The 26039-nt window shown below is 39.6% G+C and overlaps 1 protein-coding gene across 5 annotated transcripts in view; it reads left to right on the top strand.

The window, feature by feature from the left end:
* Nucleotides 1–26039, top strand: part of pard3bb (par-3 family cell polarity regulator beta b) — a 227686-nt gene that overhangs the window by 191204 nt on the left and 10443 nt on the right. For all 5 annotated transcript variants that reach the window (XM_042425837.1, XM_042425835.1, XM_042425836.1 and 2 more), the window contains one exon: nt 12077–12153. In XM_042425837.1, the coding sequence (XP_042281771.1) occupies nt 12077–12153 (77 nt within the window). The remainder of the gene's footprint in view (nt 1–12076; nt 12154–26039) is intronic.

The following is a 26039-nucleotide window of genomic DNA, read 5'->3' as shown; positions in this document are numbered from 1 at the left end:
TCTCCCATCATCTCTCCGTCTCCGTCAGGTAAATTGTCTCCCCTTTAACCTCTACCTCTTTTCACTCTACCGTACTTCTCTCTCTCTCCTCCACTTGCTCAGTCTTTCCTTGGAATTCACCTTTCTTTGTTCCCCTTAATCCTCAAAGGGGAACTTTTTTAAAGTCGGGAAGTTTGGGGTACAGAGACACAGATGAGGAGTCTGGGGGTGGGGGGCGTAGAGGTAGAAGGATATATTATCTGCTTAGAGGAAACCAAATTATCTTCCTTCACTTTTACTGCTTCCCTCCCTCTGTCCCTCTATATATGCCATCACCCCTGACTCTCTTTCTCTCTGTCCTCTTATCAACTCCCCACCTTGCACTTTCAAGGACAAGCTTAACTGTTAAGAAAACTAAGGATTGGATAAACCTGTGTGTGTGTGTGTGTGTGTGTGTGTGTGTGTGTGTGTGTGTGTGTGTGTGTGTGAGAGAGAGAGAGAGAATTTCAACGTACATTATGTGTGATTTTGTGTGTTGGTCTTTTATTTTTTTACTGCCTGTATAATGTGTCTATGTCACAGCATGTGCACACACTTAAATATTGTGTGTGTGTGTATACGTGTGTGTGTGTGTGTGTGTGTGTGTGTGTGTGTGTATTTCTCTAAAGGCTTTGTAGCAGAGACTAATCCTATCCTCTGTGCTATCGCCTTACCTTCCTTCTTACTATCATTTATTTATCCTCATCTCTCTGCCTCTTTCCCACCACACTCGCTGTTTCCCCTTCTCTCTCTCTCTCTCTCTCTCTCTCTCCAAAAATATATATATATATTTATATATAAATCAACATCATCAGTGTACTACTTTGTTGCACTTTAACTCCTACTACTTTCCCAGTGCTACACACACTTTGCAGAACATAGTTCAGTCTATGATATCTAAGCACAGGACTTGTATTTGCACACATCAGCAGTGGAATAACTTCACACTACCATTGAATTGTTCCATATGTTCTTAGAGTCATGATCATGATAATTTACCTGAAGCTTCTTACACCATAAGGGCTCTGGAGGTAAATGTAATAAATGTCCAAGAATGAAATGCCCCAATACAGAAAAGAGATGCACCAATATGATATTAAAGGACCAATGCCAATAATGATAATTATAGACTAAGTTATTAAAATTCAAAACAAGATAATAATGATTACGATTGCTGATAATTTCATTATTACAAATGCAAAATGTGAAGATGACAATTCATATTAATTTGATTTACATGTTTTTTTCTAATACAGCACCAAGTTTTACAGCATTCACCCCTACAATAAAGAATATATTTATTTATTGTAAACTTGTTTCTAACAACCAGTTTATCTTTTTAATATGTAGACTTATTAACATCAGGCTATATCTCCTTATCAACAAGACCCTTAGAATAACCTCTGATTAATGGTTGAAGCCCTCAGACTCCACCGTTTAGAAAGTCTGCAGGTCTTAACAGCTCCGTGGCATCATTCATCGTCTCCTCTGTCCTCCCTCTGCTGCTGCTGGTCAGACTCACTGCTGCAGGTACTTCTGGTTGAGAAGAGGAGCAGGCTGGTGTCAGCCTAAAGTCTACAAGAATTTAACTTATTTTAAGATACTTAGCTTATTAGACTCAATCGTTGCATACAGTGAATGTCCATTTTGAGCTCGTTCATAACAATGAGCTCTGTATGTCTACATATCAGCTGTGGATGAGAGGGAAGCGGGAGTTTACTGCTGGAAGTCGACGACATCGTATTTAAGTTTATGTTCTGCTTGTCCAACAGTTGTTTGATAAATTGCTCGCACATTTGGCGCTTGGCAGGTGTTAATTTTGTACCCTGTATGTATTCATATTAATTATGTTGTGATGACAAAAATCTGTTATTGCTGTCACACTGTAGGGACCTACTTTCCACTCGGCGACAAAAAAAAAGTGTGTGATTTTCATTTCCTGTTATCATAGAGACCTTTTAACCATGACTTTGATCTTCCACTGACCTAAACCAACTTTTAACCAAACCTTAAACCCCCCCCTCACTGAAAATCTGAGTTTAAAGGGTCTATCTAATGAGCAGGATTTGTGACATCACAACTAGTTCAGAGCCAATCATGGTCCAGGTTCAACTTACACAACTGTGGAAACTCCAGTCACTGAGAACGGACTTTAGGAGACATCTGATGTCAAAGCACTTCAACTTGTGAAATTAACAATATTTGCATATTGTTGGATTCTGTCATTTTTAGTGAGGGAGAAAGAGTAGATGTCATTTTGAGGATTTTAACAAGATAATTGGAATTTTTATGTGGAAAAACAATATCAGACACAAATTATCATTATATATAAAGTAGAGTGTTGTCCGGAAGGGACACAAACAATGATGTCGTACTGATAGAGACATCAGATAAGAAAACGCTCACATGTCATGTTGGAAGGTGATAAAAAACAATCTATTTTGATGTTTAGCTTACAGGAGTTGTTGTGGTTTTTGGAGTTAGTGTTAGGTTACAGTTGGGTTAGAAAGGGTTTGACTCGTTATCATTAAAGTCTTTCCAAGGATCATCAAGTCTCCGAGGAATTAATGTACATTAAGTCAATGCATCAGTTCTCCTCGGTGACAAAAATAAGTTAGTATGTGCGTGTGCATGTGTGCGCGCGTGTGTGTGTTTGTCAGGATGCCACCCACTTGATAACTTTTAAATGCCATTTTAAATAAAGAGGGATGAATTTGATTGATAGGTCTACATCCTGATATGCATACAAACACACACACACACACAAACCTAATATGAAGTCGCTTGCACTCCCTCACAAACCTACACCAAATAAACAGGATATGCTTTGCATTAGGTAGTATTAATCACTGTATTCATGGGAGACGCTCTAAGCTGCGTGCTTTGGGGAAAATTGACCTTCTGTAGTCTTAATTGTACCAGAGGCTCAACAGCGCTGTGACATTTAACTGTGCTCCAGTCTTAATTCTTAGCCCTTTATTCTAGTGCTTTGCTGACATTTCAGTGAGAAGAGGTTTGTGAATAAAGATGCTTGGTGCTCCTTTGGTGTTGTAAACAAATAAGCAAATTTGCCCATGGTTATTTATTCAGTTCCTATCTTTCTCTGCCTCTCTTACAGTTTTGTTGTCTATCAACCACACTCTTTTGGGCTGCCCCTCCCCGTGTCTCTCTGAGTGAGATTTTACAGCCCCAATAGCACAAAGTGACCATAATGGTATATGTCTGCAGAGGCTTCACGGGGTTGTTGATAATAGCAATGACTCAGCGATTACTTTGCCAGGTGCTGAGATTTCTAGTTTTGTAACTTTGCTGTTTTTGTAAACACACACACAGGAACACCACCCACTTAGACCCCTTTTTTTTTGGTTAAAAATGGATCACGTTGCTACAAGTAAGTGAACAACCGTCAGACTTTAAAGCTAAGAAAAGAAAACACAAAGCATTGATGTTTTTGCTGAATTGTTAAGAGATTTCTTATCATTACACATTTCTGATTAGCTCTGAGCTAGCTTACTCATGTAGTTCATAGAAAAATTAATGACGACATTTGCAATTTCATGACAGTGCATTTGTCACTGATAAAATATAATCATCATATATTAGGATTAATATCCTCCCTTTATACAATAGATACTCATTTGTCTGACTCCAGTCCAGATTTGTAAATTTAATCCAGACAGGCAGCGAGATTTCTCTGCACCACTTTTGAGTGACACATCGCTATCACGTCAGCTCATCTGTCTTCACTCAGCCCCTTCGCTAGTCGCCACAGTTAACAAGGTTGTTGTCTGATGTTAGAGCTCCGGGTTGAAAAACTAATATGGCTTTGTCAAAACTAGCCAATACAAAAATGAAAGGTTGACAGTAGAACCGTGTATTTAAGGATAAGTGGACTGAGAAATACGTGTTCATTTTGCCACGAGAGAAGAACAAGACTATTGTGTGTATTTGTGGAAAGAGTGGCTATACCGAAGAGTGATAAAGTAAAACACCACTACGACATTTAACATGCCCCATCTAAACACAGCTATCCCCAGAACAGGGTAAGTACAAAGTTGAAGTCATGACAAGCCTCCAACAGAATAATTGTTAAATCAATGACATTTTCAACAACACAGTGAAGCCCTCACAAATGAACACCAGTGTCTCTGACTGGCCATCACACCTTTTTGAAGGACATGGTTACACAACGAAGGTGTCACTTCTCCTATTAATACAGAAATACTATTCTGGAGATTTTTGTACTGAAATATCATCGTGTAATGCACCCGTGGTGGATATTTTTGAAGTGAGACTTGTATTTGAGCACCCCTGCTTTGTACTGTATATGCATTTTATATCACAAAGCTGAAAAGGCTGGTTAATTGTAAAAAGTCATGTGGAGTTATATGCTTTTGAAAAACAACAAGAATGACCATTATTTATTTAAACAAACCCACAAATCCTATGAAGGCAGCAGCCTATGTTTCTGATCCATATGTTACTCTTAAATGGAGAGATGAGCAGGACATACTGTGGTTGACTTTGGGAGAGTGACTGTCTCCTGTGTGGTCAACACAGTCTCATTAGCAGGATGATGAACTATGGAAAGGCCTCATTTGAATAGCTATATGTGTGTGTGTGTGTGTGTGTGTGTGTGTGTGTGTGTGTGTGTGTGTGTGTGTGTGTGTGTGTGTGTGTGTGCAGAGCTGAACTTGCATTTAAATGTGAAGAAGCATGTGCTTGTGAGTGTGCTTGTCTGCTCTCTCTCCTTTAGTGCTACTTTGTTAAGAGGCTGTAGTAATTAGCCTGAGAAAATGGATGGCTTTTCACCAGCAGCTGCAATTACTACTTTCTCTAGAATGAATGGATGGATGGATGGATGGATGAATGGATGGATGGACAGAGGGATGTTATACAGTAGTAAATTAATGGATTTGTAGTTGTAGATAGAAAGACCGGGATGCTGCGAGGGAGGGCAGGGATGAATTAACGGAAGGAAGCATGCATGGATGGAGAGAAGTTGGGGGTTAGAAAGATGGAGTGTTTGGGGTAGAAGAGGATGAATGGGCTCGGTTTACATTTTCATCTCTTTTTTTTTTGAGAGAGAGAGAGACATGGGATGGTATCATAACTCATTGCATGTTGTCATGAACGACATACAGGTGATGAAGGTTATAAGCTAAATGTGATGTGAGTTTGGAAAGTAAATGGAGAATAAATTACACATTGACATCTGGACAGGTGTTAGATTTCTGTATCCGGAGCATAGCTCACTTCACACACACGCACACACACGCAGACATATTCACACGGCGACAAGATGTTTTTTCTTGGTCGCTAGATGACATATTACTAATATTATTTTTGATTAAGGTGCATTAATTAATCAAACATACGTAGCATGTGGGTGTGCGAGAATGTGATAAGGTATGTGGTCGTGTGTGAATGGATTTCCTTTTTTAAATTGTGCATCCGTGTGTATCTAAATCTTTCTTTTTCCCCCTGTGAAATATTAAGAGCACGCCTGGAGTGGAGTTATGACAAAGAAAGGCCCTTCAATATGAACAGGTGACAAAATTCACCTAAGTTGTATTGTAATTTTCTTAAAACCCGAAGCAGTTTTTACACACGTGTGGCATACTTGAGTGGAAGCTGGAAAGCTTTTCCAATAAAAAGAACAATTAGAAAAAATGAGGGCTTTTATTTAATACCGTCAACTGCATTTTGTTAAGTAATTCTTTCAACTTTTATTTCATTTCATAAGAACTTTATACAACAATGACACAAAGTTAAAATGTCCAAATACATGGTGTGAATGGGTGGTAATGGACAAGAAAAAAAAGGCTGTAGTACCTATTTGCACCATAGATCAATGGCCACGCGCAAATTTGAGGTCGACGCTGAGTACCAATTATGGAGTTGACACTAAATACTAAGTGCACCATAGCCTACAAATACTATGTCCTCTAGTCTTTTAGAAATAAAACAGAAGGTCACATAAAAAGGCACTGCTGGGGCAAAATCCAGCATTAGTTGGAAGAAGGTACAACATGTGGTTCGTATATACTATTTTGTTATTTATTCTGTACGCACAGCATCAATTTTTTTCCTCATTAAAGGATTTTTTCTTCATTAAAGGAGTTTTACCTACTCAAATGAAGGTCTAAGGATAGAGGGTGTCGTATGCTATACAGATTGTAAAGTCCCTTGAGACAAATTGGGCTACATAAACAAAATTGCCTTGACCTATTTCAGAAAAATGCGAAAATATTAAAGAGATGGTTAACATCTCTGTGTTGTTCATGGCATCAACACAAGTAAAAGTTATTGATCTTTCCATCACACAGCTATTGATAAAAAGCAATAGCCAAGTTTTATGCAGTGGTATCAAAGAGTCTGACCAGCTCCTGATGATATTTTGGGTTTGACACCCAAAAACTAAAGAGATGAGCATTTTAGACCCTGTTTCACAGTATATTTTGTAGTGACAGTGACATACTCCCAGCAGTTAATTACAGACGTGCTGTACTAAGACATATGTATAAAGTCTTCTTCCTCTGAACACAGGGGATTGATCTACTGTATTTTGATTAGTTTCATTCTGTATCTACAGCTTAGAGTGAAATGAGCTCTATTGGCAAGTTCAGCATGCCAAACTTGAGACATAAATTCATTTTAAAAGCAGAATTATATAATGTGTGAACTCACCAGAGACACCATTATCACTATTAGAACGGTTACTCGTTGTCTTTCGCTATATGCTTCTTCAGGTAGCTCTCCTCCAAACACACCCATCTAATACTTTCTCTGGCTACACACACTAACATGCACAGGCTTTAGGCATTAGGTATATCACAGGTATCGGGTACATACTTATACACACACACACACACACACACACAGAGAAACCTCAGCTTCTTCAGAGCTGTGTTTTAATTGAGTCAGCCTTAAAGTGCTGGCTGAGCAGAACATTATGACTGATACGGATTAGAACCAGCCTTCCCTTATTCATCGATTTCTACACAGGAGGAAGACGGAGGGTGTGGGGTGGGGGGACACGCGATGGAGGGAGGACGGAAGGGATCAGAATCTTTTTCTATCGATTTCCGGAAGGAGAAAAGGACTCTGAGAGTGGGAGAAAGACAGATGGACAGAGAGTAAAATAAACATATGGAAGGAGGACAAAGGTAGGGGATTGTAAAAGATGGAGCCCTCCCCCTCTCTATTAGTCATACAGAGCACAAAAGAAGAACAGGTGGGGGTCCTGAAGGAAGGATAGCACCAAAAGGAAAAAGAAGTGACTGATAGAGATTATGCCATTCCTTTTTTTGTCATCATTGATTTTAGGAAGAGAGGGGGGTAGCGAAAGACAATAGGGGGAAGAATCTAACAGAAAAATGGAGGTAAATAGGAAGGGAACAGGAAAATAAAGTTGTATGTTGGGGGATAAGTGATAGACGGATGGAAAAAAGCGAAAGGGAGGTGCCTTAAGACAACAGCATGAAAGATAGGAGACAAAAAAAATAGATCTTAAGTAAGATTTAGGGAGAGAGAGTGAACAGTACTCAGAATTTCACTTAAGCAAAGTAGGGAAAAGATGAGGTGTGGACAAAAGAGAGGATGAGAAAGAGTCCAGCGGGGGGATGATGAAGAAGAAGTAGCGGAGGGAGATGATGAAGGGGTGATGAAGAAGAAGCACAAAAAAGGATTAGAGAGAGGGAGGAAGAAAGAAAAGAGATGCTTCACATTTGGGCTAAGTGTTCTCGTTGAGGCGGTACGCGTCTACCAAATACTCCACGTCGGTCTAAATCCCTTTGAAATCCTTGAAACAGCTTGAGTGAAAAGGAAGGGACATTTGAGCTATTATGTGTGTGTCTGTGTGTGTAAGATAGACCGATAGAGAAAAAACTGTAAGATGGAGGGTGAGAGAGTGTGTGTGTGTGTGTGTGTGTGTGTGTGTGTGTGTGTGTGTGTGTGTGTGTGTGTGTGTGTGTGTGTGTGTGTGTCATTGCTGAGAGTGATGGGGCAGTTGGTTTTGTGTGTAAATTGAAGGGTCTGTTGAAAGGAGAGAGATGAGCCCCTCTTACTGTGTGTGTGTGTGTGTGTGTGTGTGTGTGTGTGTGTGTGTGTGTGTGTGTGTGTGTGTGTGTGTGTGTGTGTCTGCTTGATTTCCACACTCCCCTCTCTGCCTCTCCTCTGCTCGCTATGCCATGAAATGGTTTTTCACTAGACCATTACCCCAACCAGTGCACTACGCTACCGCCACAGCCCTCTGTGAGTGAAAGTGTGTGTGTGTTTAAGCGTGTGTGTGTGTGTGTGTGCACTTGCAGAGAGAGAGAGAGAGAGAGGAGTGTGTATTTTGGTGTGTGCATAACCGAGGATATGCATGTGAATACAGTAGCTGCACTTGAAATAGAAAGATTGTGCATGTTCTCATTATGTGTGGGCAAGATGGATTGTGTGCATTTGTTGCTACGTGTGTGTGTGTAACTGTGTGTGTGTGAGAGAGAGAGAGAGAAAGAGGGTGTGTACAGTATGTCCCACGCAAGCTCAGCTGTCATAGTGTGTGTGTGTGTGTGTGTGAGAGAGAGAGAGAGAGAGAGAGAGGGCGTGTACAGTATGTCCCACGCAAGCTCAGCTGTCATAGTGTTTGCCCTGCACTGTACTCATGTCACTGTTGTGAATGCTGAGAGTCTACTAACATCTCTTTTTTTCTCTCTCTCTCTCTCTCATTCACACACACACACACACACTTTCACACACAGCCGCTGACATACAGGCAGCTATAGTTAAAGCTAGCGAGTCATTCAGCTCACAAACAAACCAGGGGATCTTCTAGCTCTGGCTGAGTTGTTTTTGGTGATTGTTAATCTTTTTTTAGCTGTCAGCATCTTTCAGTAGAACCATATGTATTTTCCCTCTCTCTCGACCAAAAAAGTTTTTCAAAGTATGCACTATACACACAAGCTACATTCAACCTGTCATTGTATTTCAATGCATTATCATGTGTCACATGTTTTACACAAATTCATTATTTTGGTGTCCGTTGCTGTCCAGTATTAGTGCTGTGAATCCCAGACTTCCTGTCCAGTTCTCTCGTATTTATACCAAACTTCTATAAACATAATTGTATAAAAGCTTTGTCACAAAGGCACACTCAGAGAGGTATACACACATGTTATTATTTGCTAATTTATAGGGTGAAAGTGTTCTTCATGAATACGTTTATTTGCTGTTATTGAGTAACATTTATGCCTCAAACGCCCTCAATACACAACACTGTGTTTGTGCATGTGTGTGTGTGATTAGTGGTCAGATAGAGATATTTGTTTACACTCTATACACTTCCTCACTTCATACACACACACACACACATGCACATTCATTACAAACTCATCTGTTTGTGTTTACTCAGCCTGTGGCACCACGCAGTAATCTGCTCTTGATCCATGTGTGTGGAAACACACAAAGACAAGCACCGAACCATATTCAGTACTCAGGTTCTGGTTCCAACGCCTTATTAAAGGACAAGGCTGGCAATTTTCTGTAATTTTCAACAAATCTCATTTAAAAAAATAAAACGTTCCTACATGATGATGAATACAGGTGCTTTAGTTTATTCATCTGACGTACTCCTTCTGGATGCCGTAAATACTCACTAATGCATCAAATGTACACAGTCTGCATCTGAAAATAGTCCCCAAACAAGTGCACCCCTTGTGAAGCACCCCTTTTATTTTAAAAATGATTTTTAAAGATTCCTGTCTGGGGGTTTTGGCTAAGTGCCACTTACAGGGATGGGAAGTTATTGGGAGGCAACCTAAAGAATTGTTATTTTTTGGTGTTTCCATGAGATTTCTTGACATGAAATTACAGAATAATCCCAGTCTTATCCTTCAAGAACAATCTATCCTTTCACCTGACTTCCTCTTTAATTCATTTCCTCTTCTCACTTCTCCCTTTATGACTTCTTGCGTTCTGTTCACTAGGGCTGCAGCTAACGACTGTTTTCAAAATTGATTAATTTGCCGATTATTTACTCGATTTATCAATAAAAATGTCCGAAAAAAGAGAAAAATACCCGGCACAAATTCTTAAAGCTCAAGGTGACGTCTTCAGGTGTCTTGTTTTGTCCGATCAACAGTCCAAAATCCAAAGATATTCAGTTTACTGTCATGTTCGACACAGAAAAGCTTCAAACTCTTACATTTGAGAAGCTGCAACCACTTAACATTTGATTAAATGACTAAAAAGATGATCAAAATAGTTGCTGATTAATTTTCTGACAATCGCTTCAGCTCTACTCTTCACCCTTTACTCTTTTTTTCTCCCGTCTACCAGATGTTGCAGTCACTCCCCTTCTCATTTCTCACCCTTCTCGCTATCTCTCTATCTTCCCTCTTTTAACATCTCGTTCCAATCGTCCCCGTCTTCACCCCGTCCTCTCCCTTGTTTTTTATTTCACCTCTCATCCCTTCTCTCCCCCCCCCCCGTCTCTTCTCAACGGCTTCATAACATCCCTCCTCCTATCTTCCTCACCCACTCTCTCTAACTCATTTACTTCTCATTCGCTCCATCTCTCTCTTTCCTCCTTTTCTTCTCCATCTAATGCCTTTTCATTCTTTCGCTCCACCTCTCTATTCCCTCCTAATATCCCACTGTCTCTCTACCTGAGATATTGAAGCTATAAAAACAGGTGTTCAAAAGAAAGTAGGACCAGAAAATGTGTTTTATATGCCTCCTGGCATCATTCCCTGGAATGCAGAAAGAAGAAAGGAGGCAGGGAGAGAAGAAAAAGCTGTGGTCTGTAATATCTAATTCTCAGCACCTTTTACGTTGACGACATTACCTTCAGTCAAGGAGAGAAGAAGCAGCTAGATTTTTATAAAACCTTCAACCTTTTGTCTCCATCACTTGGGACTCAAACATACACTTCACCCTCTTTCTATTATATTCTTCTGGATATAATGGCACCCTTTTACCGTGTCTTCCACCATGTAGGAACATGGCGTACACCCTACTTTTACAGGACATAGTGGTTTCTAAATGTGCTAAATGTCTAGAAGATGACATACACTGATGTCCTGTCTGAGGTGCGACAGAGTACTTTAAGAAAAATGTCAATTTTATCAGATAGAAATATGTATTATCAACAAAATCACTATCGAGTGGCAAGGGAAGGAACTTCCTGTCGCTGGATATTATTTTTTATGTTAGAGTTCAGCACGTATGCATAGTCACAACACTAAATCACCTGCATCACTCTCTCACCCCGCAGTATATAAAAATGAGTCTCATTTGCAATATTCAGTGTGTCTTACAGAGAGAGCAGCTTGTGTGTACGTCTCTGTGTGTGTGTGTGTGTGTGTGTGTGTCAGTTAATGGAGCTTGTTGACGTTTGGGGTTTAGTCGGCTTCTTTAAGGAGCGCTGCAGCAGCTGGAATATCCCTACTGAATAGACCGGGATAATCTCTGAAAGAGAGAGAGAGACAGAGAGAGGGAGAGAGTGAGTGTGTGTGTGTGTGTTTGAGCAAAAAGAGAGAGGAATGGGAGTAAGTGGAGTAACAGAAAGAGCGAGAGAGAGAGGGTGAGAGAGAGAGAACCAGTGAGATCAAGTGTAAGAGAGGAAGAAGGAGAGATTGGACTGTCAGCAGCTTGACTTAATCTTTTTTTTTTTTTTTTTTTGCTCAAGATGGAGATGAGACGTGACTATATGTGTGATTCTCTGTGTGTGTGTGTGTGTGTGTGTGTGGACTCCATCCTGTTTTCAAGTAACCTAATCTAGGATGGAGACCCCCCCCCCCCCTCTCCCCCTACTCCCAAAAAAACCCCTCAGAATCCCAAAACTCTAACTCTAAATCCCTAATAACTAGCCTTTGTCAATCCTAAATTACCTCTGTATCACTCACTCACACACAAGGAAATATGGGGGCTTAAGATTATGAACTTCTGCTCACAGTTTTGCAGTTCAGAACTTTAGAACTTCGGGCAGAGGAATATAAATTTTTTTTGCCATTTTACTTGAAGATTTTGTCACACAAGCTCACAACATTTACCAACTGTCTCTCTTTACCAGATGCCAGGCAGAGGAGCAGATCATCGATTGGCACCACGGTATGAAGAGGTGGAACGTCAATATGCGTCCTTACCAAGGTACTCATTGTTTTGTCTGTCCTTCTCTTTTCTCTTTTCTCTTTGAACCTTCTAATTAAATCTTCATAGTCTTCTTTCCGAGTGTCTCTGGAGGCCTCAGTCTCAGCCAGGAACTCACCTTATCCTCTCTCTCGGGGGAACACACATTCAGACAGGGGTTGAAAACTGATCCCTGACTCCTAGATCTGCTCCCCCACCAAAACCAAAACTTACTTGGACTTATCAGTAGTTTTCAGAGTCATCATGAGTGTATTCTCTGGTGTTTTTTGACTCTCTAACTTCAAACATCAGCTATTATATCTGGTGTCTGCATGTTGTATTGACTCATAATTCCCCAAATTCCATTTAAAAATTCTGGCAACTGTTTTTTTTTTAATTAGTTTTTCGGAAAGACATCATTTCAAGCGCTACACTCTCTCACAAATGTTGTATACATGAAGCCCTGTGTGGCCGTGAGGGTCCAGCTCTGGTCATATTCGACCGTCAAGCAGGGGAACATAACAACTATCTCTGTGCACCATGCTTTAGCCTATTGCTCAGTGCATTTAGTAGTTTTCCTCTTGAAAGAATGAAATATCACCAACATTAGCCAACACAAGAACAACCGCAACTAACTGAGTATATTAACTGATTCCTGATGAATTATTTCCATTTTTCTCATGATGTCTTTTCTGATGTCAGATAAATATTTGCGTCCTGAATGTCTATAGCTACTTAAAAGTTTGTTTAAATATTCTTTTTGAACATTTGTGGAACCACAGCTACTTATTGACCATATAAACATGTCACTCTTAATGTGAAACACAGTCGCAGACATATTATATTCACCAAGCATCATCAGTCACTGCCTGTCTTTCAACGTCTCATTTTTCATTTGCAACATCGCCACTTTCACCGGCTGAAATGCCTCAGCTTTAATCCTCTTCTTCTTTCTTCGCTCTTTTCCTATCTCTTCATCTCCACATTTTCTTCTTTTCTTTTTTCGCTGTTCTTTAATTCCTTCTCTTGTTTCTCCCCTTTTCCTCTTACCCCTTTGATATCTTACTCTTCTCCATATCCCCTTTTCTCATGACCTTACAGAGATCAACAGTACTTTAATGTACTCAAGTAAAGTAGCTGAAGAAATCTGCACTGTAAACTCATCTAAAAAAAAAAACACTCATTAAAGTGAGAAGTGTAAAGTGAAACAGTAAGAAGAAGAAAAAGAAGTAGTGGTAGTAGTACTTTATTGATTGTGGGGAAATTGATCCTCTGCATTTGACCCATCCTATACACAAACACTAGGAGCAGCGGGGCAGCTGCAGTTCGGCGCCCCGGGACCAACTCCATTTCTTTTTGCCAGTTCCTTGGTCAGGGCCACTGACAGGAGTATTAACCCTAACATACATGCCTTTGATGGTGGGTGGAAACTGGAGAACCAGGCGGAAACCCACACAAACACGGGGAGTGAACATGCAAACTCCACAGAAGAAAGAACCCGGGACAGCCAGGGGTTCGAACCCAGGACCTTCCTGCTGTGAGGCAACAGCGCTAACCACAGAGCCGCTAGCTTCTTCTCACCTAACACCTCGGCAGACAAAAACCAGACAACAACAAATGTTTGTGTGTTCGAGCGAGAGAGAGAGAGAGAAGAAGAAGTCAGCGAGTGGAATGACAGACAGAAGTTTTGAACATTAGAAAGTTTATAGCCAGATTCCCACCCCTGTTAAAATGGTGAGGGATGGCTTTTCACACCTCTTTCGTGCGTGTGTGTATGTGTGTGTGTGTGTGTGTGTGTGTGAGAGAGAGAGAGAGAGAGAGGGAGAGAGAGTGTCTGTGTGTGTGGGTGATGACTTTGGCAGATGGGAGCGAGAACAGTGATGATAGTTTTGAGGTCTGGCTGTGGTATCTGAAGAGCCTTGGGAAATTGGACACACACACACACTCACATACAGTACACCATGTCTCGGTTTCCACTTTGAGACATGCACCGTAATCTGTAAAGGCTGTGCCAATTTTACATCCATGCATCATGTTTGAAAAGGGCCCTGAGTCATTTTTCCTTAAAAGCCACTGTGGCATTATTATGTCGCCTTACAACCTGGTAACATATCCAAAACATTTTTCTACATGGTTCAAGTTGCAATTTAAAGCAGTCACACTGCTAATAGTACAGCTTTCTTACATATGACATTTTCCTATATAGCATACAAAACAAGATTACTAAGTGACGCTTTACATGTTGTAGCCTTTAAGCAGCAAATTTGACTCTGAAAGGAGACTTTCTTAAGCAACACCAGCTACGCTTCTGTAAAAATGGCAGGAAATTACACTACATTAAAGAGCTGTTTTGCTTCCATGAGCAAGATAACAAGACAGATTAGCAGTATGTTGCAGTAAACAGCCCTATACATACGTAACGCCTTCTTTTTTTGTCCAGTCTCATGTGGCTGATGCCAAATATATTTGAAGAGAGTCAACGAGAAGTTAAACACATCAATCTAAAAGCCAAAAAGCCATAACTAAATAGATAGATTAACCCAGAAATGTGTCCCCTCTCAGAGATTTACATCTAAAAGGAACTCATCTTTTCCTCCTTCTGTCTTTATTTATCTTTTTCCCTGCCTCTGCATCTCTGTCTACAATTTTTTCTCTCTCGCTGTCAATTAACTCAGAGAAGCTGCAATATCCAGAGAGTCAAAGATGGAGATCATGTTTGGAAACAACATCCAAGCTGTTGACCTTATGAAAACATATTATTTTGCCACCGGCCCAGAAATAGCTTGCAGACTGTGTGTATCTAGTGTCTACATGCCTGTGTACCTATATGTGAGTGTGTGTGGAGACATGTTTGTGTATTAGTGCGTGTGTATTTGGTAAGTATGTGTTTTTATTATTTCCAAGTGAGTCCAGAAATAACTGTAAGGGTGCTTAGTCAGGTACTGTATGTTTGACTCAACATCAGTTAACTGGAGCACTGTGTGTGTGTGTGTGTGTGTGTGTGTGTGTGTGTGTGTGTGTGTGTGTGTGTGTGTGTGTGTGTGTGTGTGTGTGTGCGCGCGGGTGTGTGTGTGTGTGTGTGTGTGACAAGATTTTGATGGCTCTAAAATTAAAACATGATGCAGCAGTGGATGATGTTTCCCTGCCTAAAGCACAAACACTACCTAACAAACTGTCAGCAAATGTCACTTCATGACATACAGAGGAATGTGTCGAGGGTTTACTGTATATTTTACATAATATTACTTCTTTTTTTATTTTTCCTAAGTGTTTTGGTAATAAATATATCAGACAAACACTGACATCTGCATCTAGAGTCACTTGAAGTGGGTTTCCAGCACTAAAATAGTTTTTGGTTAGAGTAATTAAACATGATGTTGATTAAACTGATTCAAAATTTTTGCTGTTATGTATCCCAAAATGAAATCCATATATATATATATATATATATATATATATATAAGATAATAACTATTACTTCTACTTCATTTAAAAGACACAGAAAAAGAATGAAGGGAGGACACAACAGAGCACGTCCTCTCACTTTAAATCCCCCCGAGGTCTCCTCTCACTACCATTTTCTTGAAATTACCTCTTCATCCTATTCACCCTCATCCTCCACATCTCACCCTCTCTCTCTCTGGATTCACCATTTCCCTATGCTTCTCCCCTTCCATCTCACTTCTTCTCAGTACTGTTATTATACTGAAACAAAGGACCTCTATAGAGAATGTGCGTCTTTTTATCCGTGTGAGAACCAGTTTGAATTTTAAACATTTGAGGACACTTTACACTGGTTTGTTCAGGATTTAGATTACATTTACATTCGTGTGTTTCGTGAACAGGCGTGTAATAAGAGAGAGAGAGAGGTATATGATGTTCAGCAAACATTCCTGGCTGGAATCAAACCTATAAGCTGCAGTTACATGGTATGTGTCACTAACACTCGTCACTTTTGTGTTAATGTTTGAACATGAATCTACATCTGTTTGAAACAACTTAAGTGAGATATGTGTGCGCACGTATACATGCCTCTTATGTATATGCAACTGTGTGTGTGTGTGTTTCAGTAATTCTGGGGTCAGTAGATGGCTATCACAGTGTGTATATGAACAACATTAGCAGGTCTCGCCCCTAGCATGTGTGCACCATTACTGCCCCATTTACACACTCACTCTATACACACACTCGTAGACATGTGTGTTTTCTCCCATATTATTCTTATATATTATAAGAAAACAAAGCTAAAAGAAAGAAAACAAGGTAAGAAGTTGACAGATTACACAGCAGACTCATCTTTACTGTTAACAATATTAAATAGTAGCAAAAAATATTGACCTTAATGATATCATCAATCTACAAAGATAGAAAGGAAGGAAGAAAAGAAAAGAAAAAAAAACTTTTATAACCTCAAAAAATGACATGGGAAGCCATTAACCAATATAATAAGAAATAATGATAATTGGTTTACAGCAGCGTGTTATAACTCACTGAAATGAATCAACTAAACCTATCTAGCATGTTTTCTGCGGTTTGGTGGCGCTCTTCTTCTATTAGCCCATATTTCTGTTGATGACTGTTCTTGAAGATGTCAGTTGCATGTTAGTATCACAGCACAGACCTGGACTATGTCAACTTTGATTAAAGTCATGATTCTGCTCTCTAAGGATTCCTGTTGATAACAGCAATCAGTTGTTCGAAACACAGCCATGACCCAATTGGATTAGCCAAACACCCTTTCCCATGTTTCCTTGTTATTGCTCTTATTGGATTAAAAGGGCCAATCAGAAGTGCCATTCAGGTTTCTGGGAATGCTGTCACTTCCTCATTATAATGATAATTAGATTATTAGTAATTAGAAAGCAGATGTTACACTGTGTCTTGCGCTCTGTCTCTGTATGTCTCTTTTACATACAACATTCAGACTGCAGGCCAAAGTGACCCCGTTCTGATTTTGTGGTTTTGCTCATATGTGACTGAGCGAACAGCACAAATCTCATGGTACTGATCTTTTCAATTCTGATTTGGGCCACTTTCATATGTGGTCCTAAATCAGATACAGGTCTGATTTCCTGCAACGCGACCTCAGTCTGAACAGTCATTCGGAATTCATGCAACTCTTACGTCAGTCTAAATCGACATTTGTGAATACAAACATGGAAGACAGCTGTGATGGAGGTAGTCAGAGGAGAGACAGTGAGGTGTTAGACATCATAAATATTTGGGGTGACACTTCTGTACAAGCAAAACTTGAGAGGTTGTATCGTAACCGGTCTGCGTGAGAGTCTTATGGAGACGTGCTGACAGATGTAGTTAAAAGTAGCCCTTGACATCCTGAAATTTTTGGATGAAATCTGTTTCCGTGAAGCCGTTCATGTCACAATTCCCCCCCACTCCTGGCTCCAACTCCGCATCCACACACACCTCCGTACAGAAGTAGCAGCCGTTGCTCGTCCTCGTTATCATCTGCTCACGAATCCGCTGGCTTCCACCGCACATCAACTTATCAATGAAACTGTAAACACTGCCTCCATGTTTACTTCTGTATGACAGCATGCTGCGTGTGACGTCTTTGTTATCGTTCTTTTTGCACATGCGGGTCAGTTCAGGCCCGTGACCAGTTCATACTCAAATCTGATATTGGCCACATTTTAAAAATAATGTGAACAGCCAAACAAAAATATCGGATCTGAGCATTAAATCCGAATTCACCTCAAAGGCTCGCGGTGTGAACGTAGCCTTAGTTGCGTTTCGTCACTTGTTACCTTTTTATTTCTGCCGTTGCTCTCTGCATCTCTTCTCAGCCCCTCCTCTCCTCCTCATTATCTCTGAACTCAGGATGAAAAGGACATTGTTGAATATCGTTCTGCTCTGTTGAGGAGGGAAATGAAATGGAATGTCTCTCACTTCTCTCTTTCTGTCTCTCTCTCCCTCCATCTCTCTTGAGAAGACCTCCCAACCAGGCCTGAGATTTTCCCAGACCACTTTACAACTGCCTGCACAATCTGCCCCATTGTCCAGTTGTTTTTCTGTGTGTCTCTGGACTCATCGAGACTCTGGTTGTTTGTTAGCCATGAAGGGGATCCCAAGAAAGACCTTTCCTCTCATAGAACGCACCCCCCCACACACACCCCCACCCCTACCCCCAACCCGGTCTCTCTCTTTTTCTCTCTTGACCCTTTCTTGTTCCTAGCTTCTAGTGTTTCTGATGTGTTCACCCATTGCTGCTTTACAGAGTTCTGGTCAAAGCTTTGATCTAGATCACGGTTTTTTAAAATGTCGGGTTACAACCTATAATGTGTTGCAGAACCAGTGGGTCCCCATATGACAAGAGTATGATATGCTTCCACAAGTATGGACCCTGAATGTTTTGGGTATCCTGCAGTTGTACTGATGTGATACTTTGCTCTTCCAAAACTCTTACAACAGAAGGAACATTTGGGTTAAATAAAACATGGATTTGGGGAGAACATATATTGGTGGAAATTTGGAAAAAATGCCTGAATATGTCGTATAAGGTTACTGTTAATTATGCTTTACATCTTATAAACTGATGACAAGGATTCACAGATTCGATAACAAGGCTTCAGATGTGTGCATCAAGTGCAAAATGAACTCGAAAGGAAATGTTTCATGCTTTCTGGGATTGTTGGAAGACTCAAAAGCTATGGCTTGATTTGGATCAATGGTTAACTACAGTACTCAGGTGTCATATTTCTTCATCTCCTTCACTTCGTATTCTGCATGACTGTACCAGATAAGGTATCTGTTGGGCTGGATAATCGTTTTTTTTTTGTTTTTTTGTTTTGGTATGCAAAAAATTATTCTTAAAATTTTTGGAAATCAAATCTGGCTACAACAATTCAAGATTGGAAGTCAACAATGGGATACTTTTTGAAAATCGAATATCAGAGATCCGTAATAGGCAGCTCCTATCTGTGCTTGTTCAGTGTTGCGGAGGATGTTTGTGTTATGTGGTTGTGTTGAATTGTTTTGCTGTGGTAAACAATAAAAAATAATTCTAAAAAAAGTGATACTTTGCTCATGTATAGTGATCTTTAACACACCAATTGTGCCTATTTAGAATCAAATTTGCTTATACTTTATGACTGTTAATCAATCACCAAATATGTTTGTAATACATCAAGCAATTATACATTATTATTTACTGCTTGAACAAGTAGATGGACTGTGCTTCATACATTTCAACAGTTTGCAGCTGTGAAGTTTTAACATCTGGCAATCTTCTAATGACCATCTGCCATCCCTGCACCGCTACGAGCATTTTTACAGACATTCTCAAACTTATATTGGATAGTTAAATAATAGATAGATGTGTTTGTGCCTGCAAAATTATTGTGTCCCCAAAAACTATTACATGCAACATAATGAGTGTCTGCACAAATTGAACTGAAAGTCTTTGACACAAAATGGAACATTTTTATGATGATTTATGAATCTGTTGAATTAGGAAGCAGCTCTTATTACTGCAACAGGCACAGGTTTGACATTTAAATAAAGCAGTGAAAGTAGGCTGCGTAGGTCAAATTGGTGAATGGATTTATACTTATACAAGTCACTATAGAGCAGTAATACCGTAGGTTGCAAAGTTACTTTTCCTAAGGAACCATACAAACACTGAGAACATGTTTGAACCCTGTCTGCTTGTGTTTTTGTTCCTCTTTTAAAAGTCGTTTTTACAATTTCCTACCTCCCTGTTAGAAGTACTGTTTCAAAACTCCTCTTCATGTACCAAATTAGTGGCTATTGGGGGATAGTAATTTCGTCTGCAATTTGTATCCAGTGGTCATGCTCTGAGCAAAAATGTCCCCAGCTTGAAACTATTACTTCTTTCTGAGGAGAACCTTATTGGCTCAAGATGTGAAATGATGGAGGTTATTTCAATGGGATATGGTATTATCAGTAATGGATTTCATGATGTTTCAGGAAGTCAGCCACTATACTGCCTATAAGTGGGTATGTATGATTTTGCCATAACTAAATGTCACCTTAAGTTTCAATGATTTCACCCAATGTAGATAGACATAGATGGCCCATTCGGGTACTTACAAGATGCAGACAATTCGCTGCCAATGTTATCAGTCTGTCTTTATGGCTGTTACAGATTCAAATATCTAAACGTTGATACAGCTAACAATTTGGTTTGCACCATTTAACATCACTCATTGCTCAGTTTGATGTTGCCATTTTCTAAATTGGTCTCCCTGTGACAAGGTTATGATTCCCTTTTGATTTTGCAGCTTGTCAACACATGTAATTTAACAGTGATGTAATAATTATATATTTTGTAAAGCTGACATTTATACAAAAATTTATTTACTTGGTGTGTTCTGGGACAATTTCATCTATAGTGTCACAGTCACAGGCTGTCATCCGTCATTTTGATTGGTTCAAGAGGGCGATACTTGGCTAATATTAGCAGGTCAGGGGGTAGAGCCCAAGTGGACAATAAAGATACGGACGCATGAGAGTGGCATGCTGCGGATGATAGCAAGTGGCTGTTTTATTGAGACTGTCAGGTACAATGATAGCTCATTGCAGGGAAACGAGTGGAGAGACTGCAGAAAACTTGTTAATCTCACTGAGGTTCAGGTTGTTGTTGGCAATAAAGGTATTCATATCCTGTATGTTGTGGCCTGTTAGTTGCTGGTACAACCAAAAGGCTTAGTGGTAATTAAATCCCCTGGACCAGACAACATATAATTTTATCAATGCTACCTGTGCCATGACAATAGGTGTGCTTAATAAACAAAATCCAAATTTCAGTATGGTAATCTCATGGTCACTACTAAATATGAGCCTGCCAGAAGGCTGATGATGGAGACTGAAAGGAAGAGGAAAGAGATACGAACACAAGAAAGTTTGAAGTGCTGCATATTAGAGAGTGACTCCTTTTTTGACGGTAATAGACAACGAATAATATTCTTTATCCCTGAAGTATTTTTGTTTAGTTTCTGTTTGTTAACGTTAATGAACTGAAACCAACATTGAGCCGAGCGCACCGTTGGCAACACAAGAAGACGACCAGAGTGTGCTGGTCCCCCGACCATGTGGCGAGTGTGAGCAGCGCTGCTGGAGACGAGTGGGGCGATGGCGCAAAAGAAAGTCATGCTCACCAGGGTTCAGTTAAGACCCGCATCCTTTCTTGTTGCTGGCAAAGGTATTCAGTGTATGTTGTGGCCTGTTAGCAGATGGTATAGCCACAAGGTTTAGTGGTAATTAAATCTCCTATACATAACAACAAATCATTTCACCAGTGCTATCTGTGCAGTGACAGGAATCTGAATGCAGAACAAATATTTCTGCAAAAAAAATATACATTTATATTAAAAGAAATAGATAAAATGCAAGAATATTGTGTAATTTCTATATTTCACAATATGTAAAGTCTATATTTTGTTATTAGTCTCCATGAGAACATATTATAAGGTGCATTTAAACATTTTCTTCTCCTCAGTTTCCTCAGGAGTGCTGCCATTTGAATCTTTTTTTTTTTCAAATCTGGCTGAGCAAACACAGCTGATCACGTTATGTCACCGTGCTATTTCAAGATGTTCTGTTTGCACACTTTATCTTTAACAGGCAAGACGAGAGAGCGAATGCAAAGGAAAATGAGTTGCAATGACACGAACAAAGGGTTTTTGAAGGACATTGGACCCCATAGTGTAGCGGTACGGGACATGTTTCTTTGTGTATTGATAATGTATTTGATCAGAATTTGTTGGGGGTTTTTTTGAGAGTCTGTCTGGTGTAAACTGACAGTTTCTGCGATTTTTGGCTGTAGCTTCATCACTCAGTTTCCAAATGGCATGGCCGTATTATGATGGTGTGCGAAACAGCACTCCAAATCCCCATTGTTCTGCCCTCTCTGCGTTTCCGAGGCAACAGTCTTCTACCATCTGGAAGGCCCTCATCCCTCAGTTCCTCTCACTTTCCTCTAATGGGTTTGTCCTCTGTCCTTCTCCCATCTCATTTTCCCTTTTCTTTCAGTACTGTTTCGCTTTCTCTTCTCACAACCATTTTTTTTTTGGTACTTTTTTGTGCTCCATTGTAATTCTCTCTCCTGTTTTCCCCTTTATCACTGCAGATTTTACTCATACTTTACCATGCTCGTTGATTTGCTCACCACTATCCTCCTTTTTATCCTCCTGTGGTCATTTTTATTTCACCCCCTGCCTTTTTTTGCCGTTCTTTTTTTCTTTTGACACTATAGCTGCACTTTTCTGTATCGTACACCCTCGTACACATTTGAACCCTGATACATACATGGCATGTTTCACCCACATGTGTGTGTATATATACACACACACTTACACACACACAGGGGAATGTAATCATGTTAGTTTCCTGGACTGGTCAGTTTGTAATTCATGATTTCCAGGTGGATTAATCATTTTTGACAGAACTTTATTGACAAAGACAGATAGGAGACCCTGAAAGGTGTTTAGTTTCACTCAAACGTGAACTGTATGAACAAGCATCCGGGAGTGTGTGTGTGTGTGTGTGTGTGTGTGTGTGTGTGTGTGTGTGTGTGTCCCTCTAAAATAGGGCCCATTATTCTCAGCAGATGCTGACCTTCAGCATGCCAGTTCTCTGGAGGGCAGCACTTGTTTCTCTGCCTTTTTTTTTTTCTTCTTCTTCTTTTCTTCTCCATTTCCCCCCTCCCATCAATTTCTTTTCTTTCTTCTTCCTCTCTTCTCATTTTCCGCTCCTTTCTTCCTCCTCCTTTCATTTTTTTTTTTTTCTCGGCTACACAAGACATCCATCTGAGAGATTCAATCTGTCTTGCTTGTAGTCCTATTCATCGTCCCTTCTTCAGTAGTGTTTTTTCCTTCTTCATTTTCTTCTACCTCATCGTCATCTCCTTATCTTCCTCATCAACCTTTTTTTCCCCTTGTCTTCTCTTTCACTATCACTATCATTTCGACTTCTTGTAAGCTTCGTGCCTTCCCCGGAAACAATCCATCCCTTTCCCATGTCTTACCCTCATCCTTGTCTTTTCCTTCCTCCTCTTACTTCTTTTCCTTTCTGGCTCAGCCGTCTGTGGTCACACCTCTTTTTCATCATCTTACGTCACCTTCTCATCCTCTTTACATTCATCTAAATTCTCTCTGACCTTTGCTCTTTGCTCGTTTGACAGGAATACAGATGAAGACGTTATTTTTAGTTTTCTGCTCTTTGCCTGTAAACCCCTTGTTGACCAGTCATCTTAACAGACATCTGCCCCCACCCCGAGGTCCTGGGTAATTACATTTTTACGACTTTTACATATAGTCGTTAAAACAAAATTAGCAGGCAGGTCAAGAAACTAAGAATTGCATCTTCATTTCAGTTGTTGAAAGAGTCCCCACCGATGATGATGATGATCCTTAGAGTTATCAGTTCAATCTTTCTTACCAACATTATTTGATTCAAATGTGTTTGGTATTCAGGTTTGTATTTGCATTTAGCTGCCCTCTAGGTCACTAAACCACAGCAGTTCACTCAAAAAGAGATTTCTTCTTATCATTTTCATCAATTTATACTCTTCAAAGCTATTAACAACATTTAACTATAACTATAACTAACATTTAACCAGTATTTCTTTAAAAAAAAAAAGAAAAAAGTAAGCAAAGAAATATTTGTTGTGCTTTTCAAAACAAGTTACAAAGTGCCTCATGATAAAAGCACGAAAGTAACAACAAGATTTATATTTGCAATAGAATTTACAATAGAAAATGAAATAGTTTACTAAACAGAAATAATTTGAGAAGTTTTTTTTAAATTTTGGTTAAACCAGATAACAGTAAGGGGCAAAGTCAAGCTCTGGGAACATCCAGTAGACAATCAGAGACTTCAAGATACTATATTTCCACTTATATTGATATAAAGTCTTAGTTCAGATATATAGGAGGGATATATAACACTGCTGTCCTTGACAAGCCTGTGGTAGGCTCCTGAAAATCCGCATTTTTTTTTTTTTTTTTTACCTATCTCAGGAATGTCCATGAAACTAAAACGTGAAGTTAAGCTGACTTATCAATGGCCCAGTCCTCGACCAAATGGTTGTTAGCTTTACCAAATGGTATTGAAGGTTTGAATGTTATGTCTATGTCCCGTATTCCTGGTTGATAATACCCTTTCTTAGCCTTTGACCCATCTAAGTGGAGTATCATGTGACTTCAAGGGGTCAGGGGTCAAGGGAGGTTTAAGGGTCTCTAACACACAAGCACCAACACAAACCACACTGACAGCTGAACCAACAAAATACCATCTCTGACACACACATACACTCAGACACACAGTATGTAATCACTTAACCAGAAGTAGGAAAACAGCCTAGTGTCTTATTGAGCTTCTCCAATAAAACAGAAAAAAAAAACCTCTCACTGCCGCTTCAGGCGTCAGACATAATGACTCACCTCTGTAAGAGTTTGTTTATTCACTACTCACACTTTCCACTTCCAGATGCCACATACTGTACCTGTGCAGTGTGCTCAAGACAGCAGCTTAGCGTGGTTTAGCTTAGTCAAACAAAGACAACTGCCAATCACACTGAGAGTCTTATCTTGTCTGCATGATGACTGAAAATCTCGGTTAACTGCCTGCCAGATGCCTCTGAAAACCAGTGATTTCTGATTAGATTTTTTAAAGTTGTGTACTGTATTTGTGCACATGCACGCTTATTCTGTAGCACCATTAACATACAAAGAGCCTCGTGTCCTCACTCTGGCAGCTGTGTTGCCGTTTATGGACTCTAATAAACAGGGTATTGAAGAACAATACATGACAGAACTTTCATAATTACATCCCGGGATCCCCCCCAAAGCATCTTAGGATATAATTGGATTTTTGAGCACTTTGCTGATTAGTGCAAATTACTGAGCAAAAACAGATATCCTTAACTAACCTACCTAACCCCCTGACTTCCTGAAGTCATACTAATGCTGCAAATGTGAAAAATAGAAATACTGTTTATTTTCATATCACCACATTAGTAAAAATAAGGCGACTCCAATGCTTCTTTTAGAATTTAGTGTTTTTTCATCCAGCACATACATTAGCTGATTTGCCTATAGCCGAAGACTCTTTGACTGTTGTTTTGTCTTATTTTCAATCATTGACAAAGTTTGTTTTATCATCTCCTGAATACCAGATGATTTTCATTTGAAAGTCAATTTCTTACACAAATCCGATGCTATGAATTATAATATACGTATTGATGCGTTAAAGTCTATAGGATTTGCTGCACAGTTCAAAACCAATAATGACTATAATAAAAAAAAAACCAAGACGTGACGCAGGTTTCATTTTTATTTTAGTATAGTCTCCCAGCAAACAGACTTTCCTGACATTTCCTACCCTACCTCACATAGAAGGTAAAATATTTCTCCATCCTTCATTATTTCTCACTTAAGTTTTTATTGCCTCATTGTTTGGACTGTGATGCCTCTGTGATTAAAGCTTCATAATGAAGTATCACATTAGGAAGATGAAACTAAGTTAAACTTAGTTGAACTGCAGAGACATTATATCACAGCAGCTCCATTTTCACCGTGGCTCACAAAATGACATTACAACAGCAGTTGTGGAACAATTTGTGCTATTAATCTGTTTTATTACCAGACTGTCAAAATATCGTGACTCTCATTGACAAATAATCTGACACTGTTGAATACAATTTGAATATATGAAGTATTTTCCTAACCTCCGAACCAAAATCTGTTTTAAATGGATATCAACACAAGGTGAGGACTCAGCTCTATAAAGACTCATAAAGACGTAACCGAATTAAACCTGCAGTAGTTTATCTCTTCTTTCCCCTCGCTCCTCTTTCACCCATATCATTTCAATATCACTCTTTACCTCCACCTCTTTCTCTCCCTCACCTTCTATAACCCTCTCAT

Source organism: Thunnus maccoyii, chromosome 11, assembly GCF_910596095.1.
Source record: "Thunnus maccoyii chromosome 11, fThuMac1.1, whole genome shotgun sequence".
In the NCBI taxonomy this organism is placed as follows: domain Eukaryota; kingdom Metazoa; phylum Chordata; class Actinopteri; order Scombriformes; family Scombridae; genus Thunnus; species Thunnus maccoyii.
The sequence above is the reverse complement of the archived record's forward strand: the minus strand, read 5'-3'. Positions and strand labels throughout refer to the sequence as shown.